General features: G+C 43.3%; 2 protein-coding genes across 14 annotated transcripts in view; one reads left to right on the top strand and one right to left on the bottom strand.

The window, feature by feature from the left end:
- TRAPPC12 (trafficking protein particle complex subunit 12) overlaps positions 1 to 13,105 on the bottom strand; it is a 227,915-nt gene that overhangs the window by 45,873 nt on the left and 168,937 nt on the right. For 2 of the 10 annotated variants that reach the window (XM_081189078.1, XM_081189080.1), the window contains exons 1-4: positions 6,707 to 6,746; positions 6,411 to 6,480; positions 3,216 to 4,428; positions 730 to 846 (exon numbers count right to left, since the gene is read on the bottom strand). In XM_081189078.1, coding sequence (XP_081045204.1) covers positions 730 to 846; positions 3,216 to 4,428; positions 6,411 to 6,480; positions 6,707 to 6,731 — 1,425 coding nt within the window. In that variant the 5' untranslated portion in view covers positions 6,732 to 6,746. The other 8 variants (XM_081189085.1, XM_081189086.1, XM_081189084.1 and 5 more) reach the window with 8 other exon arrangements.
- The window catches only part of EIPR1 (EARP complex and GARP complex interacting protein 1), a 66,450-nt gene continuing 60,709 nt past the window's right edge, over positions 7,365 to 13,105 (top strand). For all 4 annotated transcript variants that reach the window (XR_014006797.1, XR_014006798.1, XM_081189178.1 and 1 more), the window contains exons 1-2: positions 7,365 to 7,506; positions 10,397 to 10,480. Coding sequence is in view for 2 of the 4 variants with exons in the window: in XM_081189178.1 (XP_081045304.1) it covers positions 7,465 to 7,506; positions 10,397 to 10,480 (126 nt within the window). In the remaining 2 variants the exon portion in view is untranslated. The remainder of the gene's footprint in view (positions 7,507 to 10,396; positions 10,481 to 13,105) is intronic.

The following is a 13,105-nucleotide window of genomic DNA, read 5'->3' as shown; positions in this document are numbered from 1 at the left end:
TAATGACCATAAGGTTCTGTGTGCCGTGCATCAAACTGGAGAAAGGAGCAACAGCACCAATGCAGAAAAACAACCAAAGCTGTTGCAGTGGGACTAAACAGAAGTACAGTCGTACATTGGAAGTCGAACATAATCCATTCCGGAACAAAACATTCGGAAACCAAAGCGCAGCTTCTGATTGGCTGCAGGAAACTCCGCAGAAGCCCCATCGGATGTTTGGCTTCCAACAAAAAGTTTGAAAACCAAAACACTCACTTCTGGGTTTTGATCGTTCGGGAGCTGAAACGTTCGGCAACTAAGCTGTTCAAGATCTAAGGTATGACTGGCTTAGGTTTCTGAACAATGTGGTGGTTTTTAGGTTATAGCTGTTGAGTTTTGGAATTCGGTCAGCTCTAGGCTATTCTGCTGGCATAGCTGAATATGAACCGGGACGGATCCAAAGTCCCTGTGAGCAAAATACTACTTTCAGGATGCTCCTGCTGGAGGAAGCAGAGGTGGGGATGCAGCAATTTTATCTACCTCTCCTTACAGCCCCCTGAAAAGTTCCAAGTGTTGAGGGACCCTTCAGAAAAGAACATGAGGCGATGCTAGTGGCTATAGGGGGAAGGTGAAAATTGCCTCCCACCCTTCAGTAAGAATTTCCATTGGACTGATGAGTAAGTTTAGCTCTTAACCTATCTAGAGAAGAAGCCGAGTGTTCAATATGCACAAAGAAACATTGTTACTTACTATCAGTTGTTTTAAACCCACAAAAGACTGTTCCACAGAGGTGGCATTTAAAACTTGTCTTTTTGCTGCAGACTGCTCACCAAGGAAGCGAAGCATTAAGTCTTTTACTGCATCACCCTAATTGGGGGGAAAAATACAAAGTGTTGGGTTTTTTTAATTGAAAGTTCCTCTTAGCCATTAAAACACACACACAAGTGTCTTGCATTAATGCAGTGCTATGCGCTTGAGATTTTTCAGCATACAGCAAGGTGCTTTGTATATTTCTACTTATATGCCTTCAACTATCCTGCTCAACGGTGGCCTTGAGCCTGAGACTATTGTACTTATTCCCGTGACATGAAAAACCAGTATGTTGAAGACAGTTATAATCTCCTATTGCATGGAAAGGAGAGTATTTGGCATCTCTTTACTCTCAAAAGCAGCTGTATGCCACATTGGCTTTAAGATGTGCACTGAAGTCCCATTTATTTCTGTGGGGTTACTGCTGCTTGTTTGACAATAGGCTGATTTCACTGAAGGAAGCAGCTGCTACATGCCTGCTAGATACTTACCCTTTGCAGCTCATAACAATAACAAGTGTTCAATGCATCTTTAGAAACAGTATGTGTTCTCCATCCCTTAAAGAAGACAATAGCAAGACCTGTGTTTGTGTCTGTGGCTAGACCCCAGTACCTCAACAGGTTCCTAATGTGCCTTTCAAGGTAATTAAGTCTGTAGCGGCTGGACAGCTCCAGAAACTCCTGAATGAAGCTAACTCTCTAGATACATTTCATCCTGGTTGGGGAACAGAAACTATCTTGGTTGCCCTCACAGTATCCAGGTAAGATTGCCAGATAGGGCCAAAAGCTATACTGCTACTAAATTCTGCTGGTGGAATGGTGAGGCTCTTAACTACGATGAATCATTATTTAGAGCTCAATTTTCTTTCTTTTCCTTAATACAAAAACTATAGCAGGTTAAAGAGATGCCAGATTTTCTGTTAATGGACTGAACAAAGATCTCGCATGGTTGTTTCTTCCATCTACTAGATCACAAAGGTTTCTTCCCCCCCTCTGCTGAATGTATGCCATCGTACTATTCATCCATTCATCAAACTTCTTTCAGCAAAATCTAAATCTGGCAACCATCTTGAGGCTGATCTCATTCCCCCTCCCTCACCATAAACTGTTGTGGCAGCACACCCCAGTAGACATGGATACAAGCTTCAAACTATGTAAAGGACAGTTTCAACAAAACCCATTGAAATCTCTAGAAATATCAGAAGATAACTGTACATTTCTGCTAATAAAATAACTTACATTGTTAATAATAACTGACTGGATGCAGACCTACTTCATTTAAGCAAAGTGGTAGATTCATGTGCTTTCAGACTATGGGTTGTATTCAATGCTAGTTGTATTGAGAGTAGACCCACTGAAATTAACAGACATGACTAACATAGGGCCCTTAATTTCAATGGGTCTACTCTCAGTAGGACTAGCACTGATCACAGCGCTCAAGGGCTCAGGACTTGGGCCCACTGTTACATCTGAAACTCATCCCCTTATGAGAAAGTATGAAGACTATATATCTATATCTATATCTATATCTATATCTATATCTATATCTATATCTATATCTATATCTATATCTATATATAGCCTTATTGTATGCATACCCTCTCCCAACCCAAATGCTCACCTCCAGAATACTATGAAGATTTAGGAGTTTAAGCTGGCCAACTCCTTTGCTCTTCCCAACTGACACTTTCAGCATCCCATAGCTCAGTGGTGCTTATGACTAAGACACACAAATCTGCCTGCCTTTTGGTTCTTTTAGACTTTTCCCATACCAAAAACCTCATAGATCCCAATTCTCCAGCCCCTCCACTATCAAATGTATGGAAGAACACACATCCCAAATTTTTACCTTCCACCCTGGCCAACAGAAGCCTCTTCACTGCCTCCTATTAGGTTAAATCAGGAGTCGGCAACCTAAGGCCCATGAGCCACCGCTGAACTGAGCCGCTGCTCAGTTAGTCCCTGCGTGCTGCGCTAAAACGGAGCAGTGCGGTGCAGGGACTCACTTTCGCGGCACTGCAAATCCTGTCTGCACATGCACAGGCACCGAAAATCACATCTGTGCAGACTCAGACGCTGGAAATTGTGTGTGCAATCCAGCCCACGGAGGGATCTCCGCTGGAGTGAACCAACCCAGGCAAGGTAAACCTTGCCGACCCCTGGGTTAAATCATGTTTATAAGCATCTGCCTTCTCTCTCTCTCTCTCTCTCTCTCTCTCTTTATCTGCTCTTACCTGATTTCAATGTGCTATTTGTTATTATGCTGAGCAGACTGCTTATATTATACTGTGGCCTGGTGCATTTTTATGAAAAGGTGGGATATAAATGTCACAAATGAAAAACTTGACCTGAAAAATGTACATGCTACCTAGCTTATTATTAGCCACACAGTATTCAAAGAAGTAAGACACAATGGAACAGGCTTACCTGAATGTTGTCAAACTTTAATCCAGGCATTGTGAGATTTTCCTTGTCTATGAAAACATTACTGTACTGCTGAGTTGCTACTGAGATCAACACATTCCTAGTTGCATTGCTAGGAAGCCAAGCATCGTTCCTCCGGTCTACCTCACTCATATTCAGCACAGATGCAAAAGGATCGTCGCCACCTTGAAAAACAGCTTGGATCTGGGAAAATGGCTTTGGAGACTGTGAAATTTCTGGAGAAGATGCAGACCTCCCAGCTTCAGACCGTCCATTTTTAACAGAGTATTTGTGGCTGGCAGAGTCATGGAACTCCCCAGCTGTTACAAGAGAAGACATTTGTTCTGGTACAGAAGAGCTCGCATTAGGGTTACTGACAGAAATAAAAGAGGATGTGGTAAATGAATCGAAAAAATCAGAAGCTAGAGTATTAGTATTAATGGCTTCACCAAAAAACTTGCTTAGGCTGGGACTAGGTTGAACCACCTGCGGAAGAGTTTTTATGGGAGTCTCGCTTATACCGCCTAAGCTAGGCGACTTCACCATCTGAGGCTCAAAGCCATCATGCAGGAACTGCTGCTGACCATTCATGCGACTTCCCTGGCTGAAAATCGTACACACAGGGATAGGCTCAGGGTTGACGGGTGATTTGTCGGCAAGCGGGGAAGATATCTGCTCCTCAGATTTGCATTCATCAATACTGTTTGATGCAGAGTTAAGCAGCTCATCACTTTCCACTTTCAATTCATTTTCTGCTGATTCCTGAACCAACTCTTCTTTCAAAGGAGGTTGATCGCCAATTCCACTATCAGAAATAACTTTAGGAGCGCCTTCAAGTTCAGTTTTACTCTCTTTGCTAATTGCCTTTTCCTCCAGCTCTTCTTCTGGTGCATGAATGTCCTTTGTGTCCATTTGTTTTACAATTTCTTGAAGACAACCAAGATCGCCAGCATCATCTTCACTATTATTTGGAGAATCTGATATAACAACACTCTCCATCATCTGCTCATTAAGTTTATCTATGAAGTTACTAGAATCTTCTGAGATGGTCTCATTTTCTTCCGACTCAAACTCATCTCCACCAAGATCAATTGTTTCTTCATGAAACATAAGTTCTTCGTGACCTGGCAGCTGGATAGCACAGCCACCTTCTGCCGCACTTGAACCTCTTATCTTGGCATCCTCAACATCACCTTCTTTGTTTTCCATAATTGCTCTGGATAAAAAATTACAAGTGAATGTGACTGCTGGTGACCAATTCTGAAACTTAAGATGATTTATGCATAAAGTGGAAACCTGATGGAAACATCAGGTTCTACATATCCATTTGAATAATTAAGCTGGCCAGTACTTCAAATGCAAAAAGCTCCAAATAAATGAAGTTAACTCTACAGCAGGGACAGCGAACTTCCAAGAGACAATTAAAAACTAGCAGTGATCTACCCCATTTTTGGGGGGGTTCAGCTCAAAGTTCTTGAGCTTTTTTTAGGGAAGCTAAACAAGGAACAGGGCAAAGGGAAAAATGAAAACAACCGCTCACCAAGGGATCGCTTGTGAAGCAGTCAGCCTTGCAGCGGGAGCTCCGTCTTTCGTTCTAACAATCTAGAGGGCGGGGAGAGGGGGCGGGGCCGGATGGAGAGGGGGCAGGGCCTATAGATGGAAAGAAACCCTGCTCTACTGTAGAGTTAAGAACAGAAATAGTATCAAGCAATTAGTTTCATGCAAACAGTATCACAAAGAGAGATAATTCAGTAACATTTATATAGCATTTACAAATGTGCAGATCATTTCAGTGTAACAAAAATGATTTGGATGCTGTCCCCACTCGCTTTTTCTATTAATGCAGTTTCTGTTTCTTCATCAACCTGTCCATCTGTATAGATGCTGAACAGAGGTTCAACTCATTCTTTAAGTCTATTAATACACAGAGACAAGGAAAGAAAGCTGAAACATTAAATCATGGGTAGGCAAACTAAGGCCCGGGGGCTGGATCCGGCCCAATCACCTTCTAAATCCGGCCTGCGGACGGTCCGGGAATCAGCATGTTTTTACTTGAGCCTAGCTGACCACTATGAGAAAAGAATGCTGGACTAAAAGGGCCATTGGCCTGATCCAGCAGGCTCTTCTTAGGCCCTTTTGTTCTTAACTGAATCTCCTCAATAGCGACTTAATCTTCCTCATTCCCACAGCTGCCTCATAACTCTTAGTGCATGGGTTTAGCCTCAAACATGGAGCTACTCCTGGCAGCTGAGTCTACTAAGGTTTGTACTATGAAGCGAGATCACCAGGGAGGAGTTATGTAGTAAAGCAGGGATGAATTTCTGCCCAGTTAACTTAGGTCTCTTATGATCACTTTGTTTCCTAGGGTAATATGAGCAAAAAAAGCTACTTTATATAAAGTCTGTTGGCCTACTTAGCCCTTGATGGTCCCTCTCCAGATGGCTTCAAAGAGATAACCAGTTGATTGTTATTTCTAAGGCCTGCTCTCCCCATCCTTCTTCCTAGAGTCCCATCTTTTCATTGGATGGGAGAGACAAACGTGCCAATAGGGCAAAGTCAATGAACTCAAGGAGTTCCCTGGCTGAAGGGGCATGTAACTTGGCAGACCCCTCCATGGACATGGCTCACAGAGGGATTTGCCTGCAGACTAAATGGAAGAACGAGGGGCCATGAGACTTAGGAAGCAGCCTTTGTCCCCTAGCCCTAATATGATTTATCACAAGTCTCCATTGATAATCCCAGTTTTATAACTAAAAATAGTCCATTGATTGCCAGGTAGTAGGGTTATGACTATGCAGTTGCCAATTCGCACCATTTAACAGATGATGTAAAAATGGCATATAAGCAACGCTGAGTCTGTTCTTAGGTTTCAACAGACTAGCTAATGGGTGTAAGAGAGATAAAATATGAATGGGGTGTAAGAGAGAGCTGGCTAGCGGATCCAATCTGGGAAACTTAGGTCTCAGGGTATGTGAATGCTAGCATCTGTTTCTCTCACCCAGACCAAGACCTCTGTGTTCAAAAGCTGAAATTCCACTTTAAAAAAATAAAAGTTCAAATAAGTAATTTTAACATTTGTTAAGTTTCATGTGGTAATAATTTTCACATGGTGAGATCAGGTGACAATGCATTTGTCTAAGACAGACTAACAGGAAACAAGATTTCTCCCTATAAGACTTCATGGAAATACAGACATACCTTTGATCTCTGCTCTGGCAAGCCTTAGTATCCCAGGACAAGTCACTTGAGATCAGCCTCAGTGTCCCATCTGTAAAACAGCAGCAGGAATTATTTTCCCACTTTACAAATTATGATTAGGAAACCAAGCGAAACGAGGATCAGTTCCCTTTGCTCCATTACAAAAATACCATACTGTACACGATTAACAAGCCCATCTACAGAGAAATATCACAATGCACGCTACGGTTTAGAATACCACGCAGGGAATACCAAAACCTCCCACAGGTTTACACAAAACAAGTTTCTCTACACACCACTTCGGGCTGCAGAGACACGCATCTGGGTTTCACATTTGAGTCCTACTCTGAAAACACACACAAACACAATCTCTGCCCGTATAGAAGACACCAGGGAGGATTCCAACCTCTCCCTGACGAGCTAGCTTTCTACATGCAGGGAGGTGTCCCCCCTTATCTTGATTTAGCCTGGGCGTGTAATAAAACATCGCCCATCCCCCGTAAGACCATCCCCACTTCTCCTCCAAGGGGGGCACAGTCACCTCGGGCTTTTCAAGAGCCAACGCAAACAGGCATAATTGTGGGCGAAGCTGATTTTTCCCCGGGTTGCTCTTCAAAGAGGACGAGCGAGTAGCACCTCCCCGCGCCCAGAGCGGGCGCCCCTTCCCGCTCCAAGCCTCCAGGGAGGATGGAAGGCCACGGAGAGGACACTCTTTCCCACCCTCCCTTGGCCTCCCCCTCACCTACTTCCACTGACAGCCGCAAAAGGCGACGCCTCCGGGACGCGGCGGCGAAGATGTGCGTGTGCGTGAGGGGCGGGGGAAGCGTAGGAGAGGAGCCAACCAATACGCGTGGTGCGCCTGCGCGGCGACGTCCCCCTGCTCGCCGCCGCCTCCCACACGCGCCATTCCGGAAGTAAGGACGGAAGCCGACGCGGGACCTGCCCCGTTTTGTTGTGTGTTTCGCCTTTTCCTTCAACACGCGTTTGGGTGGGAAGGAGAGGCTAGGCTCCCCATCGCGGCGGCGCCGAATCTTGAGGCCTCTGTTGGACAGCCATGGAGGACGATGCTCCGGTGATCTATGGGCTGGAGTTCCAGGTAAGAAGGAGCGGGAAGCACCTGCTGTTTGTTCCCCGCAGGGGCGGTAAATGAAGCACCGGCGCGCGGGTTGTTTGAGGGAACGTGTGGACGGCGCGCATCCTTAAAGAAGCGGGCTCGAAGCTCTCGCAGGCTTGGCAAAACCAGTCGAACCAGCTAAACCAGTTGACTGCCCGCAATAAGAAAACGGAACCACGCCTTCCAAATAAATAAGCGCCATGGGTATTGAGGAGTAACTGTGAAGGGCATAGGAGCCAACTCCTAGATCTCCGAGATCCTTTTGGCCTCCCCCACCCAATAAAAGAGGGATGCGGGTGGCGCTGTGGGTTAATGTTTTAATGTTGTATTTTCATCTTGTTTTTAAGTTGTATTCATTCAACTTGTTTTTATTATTGCTTGTTAGCCTCCCTGAGCCCGGCCTTGGCTGGGGAGGGCGGGGTATAAATAAAATTTATTATTATTATTAAACCACAGAGCCTATGACTTGCCGATCAGAAGGTCAGCGGTTCGAATCCCCGTGACGGGGTGAGCTTCCGTTGCTCGGTCCCTGCTCCTGCCCACTGGGTTAGGGAAGTGGATCCGGCCAGCATGCTGGTTCTTGGGTTCCCCCAATCCTGGTGAACCACTTTGACAGGTGGGCAGGCCTTTGCCCACCTGTCAATTACTTGATGTCACTGTGCTATTAGTATTAACTTTGTAGGATGACAAGCCACACTGCAAAATAAAATCCAATACATGTTAGCTGTTAGGTGGTAACTTCAGGCCTGCCTTCTGCAGGGATTGGCTCCACGATTTGAGTTTTCTGCAGTTGATCCAGCAGGTTTGCTCTCATCCCCAGCCAGCTGATTCAGGATAGCAAACTTCCCTTCCAGCACACCATCTGCAGAGAACTTTGAATCTCCTGATTGTGCATTGGCAACCTTTAGTTTACTTGTCCCAGAACTCATGTCACATGATGCTGGGTGTGGGCAAATGGATGTGGCTTGGGAAAAACAGCTGTGTGGGCCAAATTGAGAACTGTGCTAGACTTAATTAGGGTTGTGGGCTTGAGGTTCCTCACTCCTGGTTTAATGAGCGTTCCTTTAAACCATGGGCGCAGCACCTACGCATGGAAGAACTAGATAAAGCTCATTGAGGTCCTGTTCTTTGCTCTCCCCCATCGGTGGTCATGTACATGCAGAGCATGATAGGGCATTGAGACAATGGAGGGGAGGTCTGTGTTGACCTGAATTCTCCTCCTCTCCATATCACGCAAGTTACTGTAGGTTAGATTACTGTAATGTAGACTGCATGGGACTGCTTTTGAAGACTATTTCGAAACCACAGTTAGCTTAGACTTCAGTTGCAATGTATCTGATGGGATTTGTACATGGCACTACCCTTGGTTTAGCATTATAAGGGCAAGCATGTACAAACCTTGAGCCTCTTTCTTCTCCTTTGATATGGCAGGAAGGAAGAGATGAGAAAAATGAAATAGGAGCCCTACTAGATCAAGTCAATAGCCAATCTAGTCCAGCCTCCTGTTCTTATAGCGGTCAGTCAGATGTTCTTGGGAAGTCCAAAAGCAGGACCTGAACACAAGAATGCTCTACCATTCTGTTGCTTTCAGCAACTGGAACTTCCTGTTTCTCCTTTTGGTTAACCATAGTTAAGGATTCAGTTAATTTAGTCTTGGCTTGTTTTGGTAGACCTTAGTTAAAACTAGCCACAGTTTGCCAACGTGCAGAGTTGCTGCTAACCTGTATTTAGTAAAAAACAGAAGGGTAAGCTACCAAACTCCACCTAGTAGCCATGTTGGGTTGGAAGATTGCAGTGCCCAGGGTATTTTCTTATAAAGGCATAGTTTAGCAGTGCATGTGAATGAGACCACTGGGACTGTGTTCCAGAGTCATATCATAAATGTGCCATCTCTGTTTTATGCATGAATGCAATGCTATCAGTAAAACTCTGTTTCAAACTGGAACCATTGAAAATATTTAACAGGTGGTCCAGTCTGTTTAGCTGCCAAATTTAAGTTATTCAGTAGGTGCCTATTTTTTAGTTAACTATTTTAAGCACCAAACAAATCTCGATGTGAAAATGTACAGGTGAGGTGTCTTGAATTAAAAAAAAAACAACTTTGCTTGCAGATCTACGGTAAGTGGGTTGTATTCAACAAAGTTTTATTCATAGTAGGCCCATTGAAATACATAAACTTAAGTTAGTCCTGACCATTTACATTTAAAAGTTAGTGGAACAAAACTGAATGGAATCTGGAAATCTTGGGTTTGATTAATCATGCTTAGTTCCCATTGCAATCTGTAGAATTTGTTAGTCATAACTAACTTTTTATGTTTATTTCAGTGGAACCTTGGCTTAAGTTACTTAGTTTGGACCCAATCCATTATGTTTTGCTGTAAAACCTTTGAAAATATTAAATTACACAGATGCAACACATTGTGCAGTATATGAGGGCTGTTTCTTGTTCAGGAAATAAGTTTAAAATATAAAGTAAAAGATTATATTTTCAGTTACTTGGTCTACAGCTTTCCCCAGTTGCTGTTTCTACAAAAATTTCTACCTCGAACATTTGTCCAGTTGCTCTTGCATTCTGTGCATCTTTTTCATGGATGAGATGGTTCTCTAAAATTAATTTTGGAAATGTGTCTAACACTAGAAGCATGGCAATTTTTCTCATGAGCTTATCACACTTCTATACCAAGCATGCTTTTGGGAAGTTGGGAGAAAATAAATCTATGTAACAAAGAACTTGCTTTAAAAAAAAAAAAGTCAAAATACAGATGGACTAAATGTCAAAAACACCGTTCTTGGTAACTGATGTCCTGCATGTTCCAAGATACTAAAATGTGTTTGATATTATTGTATTTTTATCCTTCCCCCCCCCCTTTAGGCACGAGCTTTAACACCCCAGACCGCAGAAACAGATGCAATACGGTTTCTGGTTGGAACTCAGTCTCTTAAATATGATAATCAGGTAAACTTGTATGAAAGATGTATTAAAATAGAATCGGAAATGTTTTAAAAGTATTCAGTGGGATAATGATTTTTGCTTGCCAAATTGAAGTTTTAAATGTAGTGCTGTTTTAAAAAATATTGGATTTGATCTTCAACAGTATTTGGTTGTAAAGTTCTGTGTTAGGAATTGAGCTGGGGATGGTGAGGAAAATCCTAATCATTCTAATGTTAAATAATGGTTAAAGGAGGGTCTTTGAGGCTACAGAATGCTTATATAGTTAGCTGGATTCTGTAATCTGCACCTAGGAACAAGCCCCACTGAACTCAGTGTGGCTTTCTTCTGAGTAGACCTGTGCTGTAAAAAGCATTCTGATGGAACTTAATTTCTCTGCAGTGAGAAATGACGAATGGAAGAACGTGGTTCATTGATGAACCTGCACAACAGTTTAAAACTTTATGCTGGTTTCTGAGTCTCAGCCAAGCCTGTTCAGAATCAATGATGAAATAAAACAAGCAAGTTGCTGGAACTGTTTGTTTGCCACCTTTCTAATATGATAAACATGTCTAAAAAGGAAACACAAGAACTTAGTGAAGCTATATTGTTATTTGAACAGTTTACCTTGGGGCACATCTGTTGGTATAAGGCTGAAAAATATGTTTTGAGAGGCAACAGAAATACTCCCTTCCTCTTCTCCCACTGCATGCCCCCCGAAATCTGTTGAGGGAGGGTCCCCCAACCCTTTGGATCAGATTTGGGGAGGGCGTAGGGTGCCAAGCATGGGAAAGGAAGGGAATTGCTGTTGCCCTAATGCAAACATTTAGTTCCATACTGCCCAATGTGCTTTTTGTGATGGTGGGGAAATCAGACCTGCTCACTATTAGGCATATTGGTATATCTTCTCTCTTATAATTAGTAAATGTTGTTGGAGACACGGGACTCTGGTTTTTCCCCATGACAGCTTCTCCCAGAATACCCCATAACAGGTTGTAGATGCCATTATGCGAAGTAATTTCATGGTGTAATTTCACCTGCTCCATTCCATGGCAGGGGAGTGTCTTGATGCGATGTTGTGGGATGAGTGCTATTATACATAGTAGGGAAGAACTTGAGATGGGGATGCCATTTTTGGTAGGATCACGTCTTGGATTATATACAGTATTTTTCGCTCCATAAGATGCACCTAGTTTTTAGAGGAGGAAAGGGGGAAAGCACTGTTTTTTTGAGGATCAGCTCAAAGTTGTTGAACTTACTTTGCAAAGGGAAAAAATCCTGTTTTTGTGGGGTTCAACTCACAGTTCTGCAGCTTCTTTAGGAAAGGGAAGGGAGCTGTTTCTACAGTTTCCAGACAGATAATCTAATCAGCCAGTCACATGTCGCTGGGGAAACAAACAGCCTCCGTCTGCAGAACATTCAACAATGGAGGCCTGGGCAAGGAGGGCGGGGCCAGAAAGGGAGCCAGCGATCGACCACATATTTGCTCCATAAGACGCAAAGACATTTCCCCTTACTTTTTAGGAGGAAAAAAGTGTGTCTTATGGAGCGAAAAATACGGTAGTTCCTTCCCTGCAGCTGATGCCTAAGCGTACAGTTTCCTGTAGCAGCAGATACAAGTGTTTTGAAAATACTCCAAGCCATTAAAACTTTTGCAGAAGGAAAATATTGATAGCACTCAAGCAGCCTGATTGTATCTGGGTAATAATTCTACTATTGACTCCAAACGCTGTTTGAGCCTCCTTCTCCTCGCTCCCCACTGCCCCTGTCCTTTCCATTTTATGTCTTACCAGCATTGATAATTGAGGTGCAGGGCACTTTCTCTGAGTGCTAATGAGTTGATAGGGTTAATGGCCTTTAGCAGCGCTTGAAGCCATCAACTCCTCAGTCAGTCATTAATCCCTAAGAAGTGTCAGGAGCCTCTGTTGTTACTGCTTAATTTAGCAGCGCTGGTCTCTACCTAGGTCAGGTAATGGCCATTCTTCCAACACTTTCCAGCAGATGGTAGCTTGACATCCAAGTTGCACTAACTAGGCTTCCACTCCTGGGCAGAGGCGTATTGTGAATGGAATCCCTGAAAGGTATTGCATTGTCATAAAGCGTTGGGGGGCGGATGTGGTTTTTCAATTGCATGCAGTTCATTTACATTAAGCCAACACAAGCAAGTATGGAGCCTGATACAGGATTTGGGTGTGAAAATGCAGAGACAGGGCAGGCAAAGTGATCCCTACTGCATCTTCTACTTTAAGGATGTTCACTGAGTACATGTAAGAAAAAAGCACTTAAAAGGGTATTTTTTTTAAAAAAAATGAAGAATAAGAATTCAAAATATAATCATGTTTCTCTCCTTGGGATACAAGATTGGTTTATTTTTTGTCTTGATGGGTTTTGTTGTGTAAAAATGTCTTCTACAGAGGAACGTTTACAATACACGAGGAGGCTTTTATTTGCCTGAATAAGCTGCATTTCTCAAACTTTTGAAACTGAGCTACCTCTTTTTCTACTTTACCTGTTAGTCTTCTCCAACACACCTATGCTTCTAATTAAATTCAAACAAATATATTGTCAGAACAGGATATCAAAAGCAGGTAGAATTAAGAGAAGGACAGGTATAGGGGTGGGGAACCTTTAAAGGCCTTGAGGGACACATTC

This window comes from Podarcis bocagei (genome assembly GCF_964188305.1).
Source record: "Podarcis bocagei genome assembly, chromosome: 3".
NCBI classification, from domain to species: domain Eukaryota; kingdom Metazoa; phylum Chordata; class Lepidosauria; order Squamata; family Lacertidae; genus Podarcis; species Podarcis bocagei.
The sequence above is the reverse complement of the archived record's forward strand: the minus strand, read 5'-3'. Positions and strand labels throughout refer to the sequence as shown.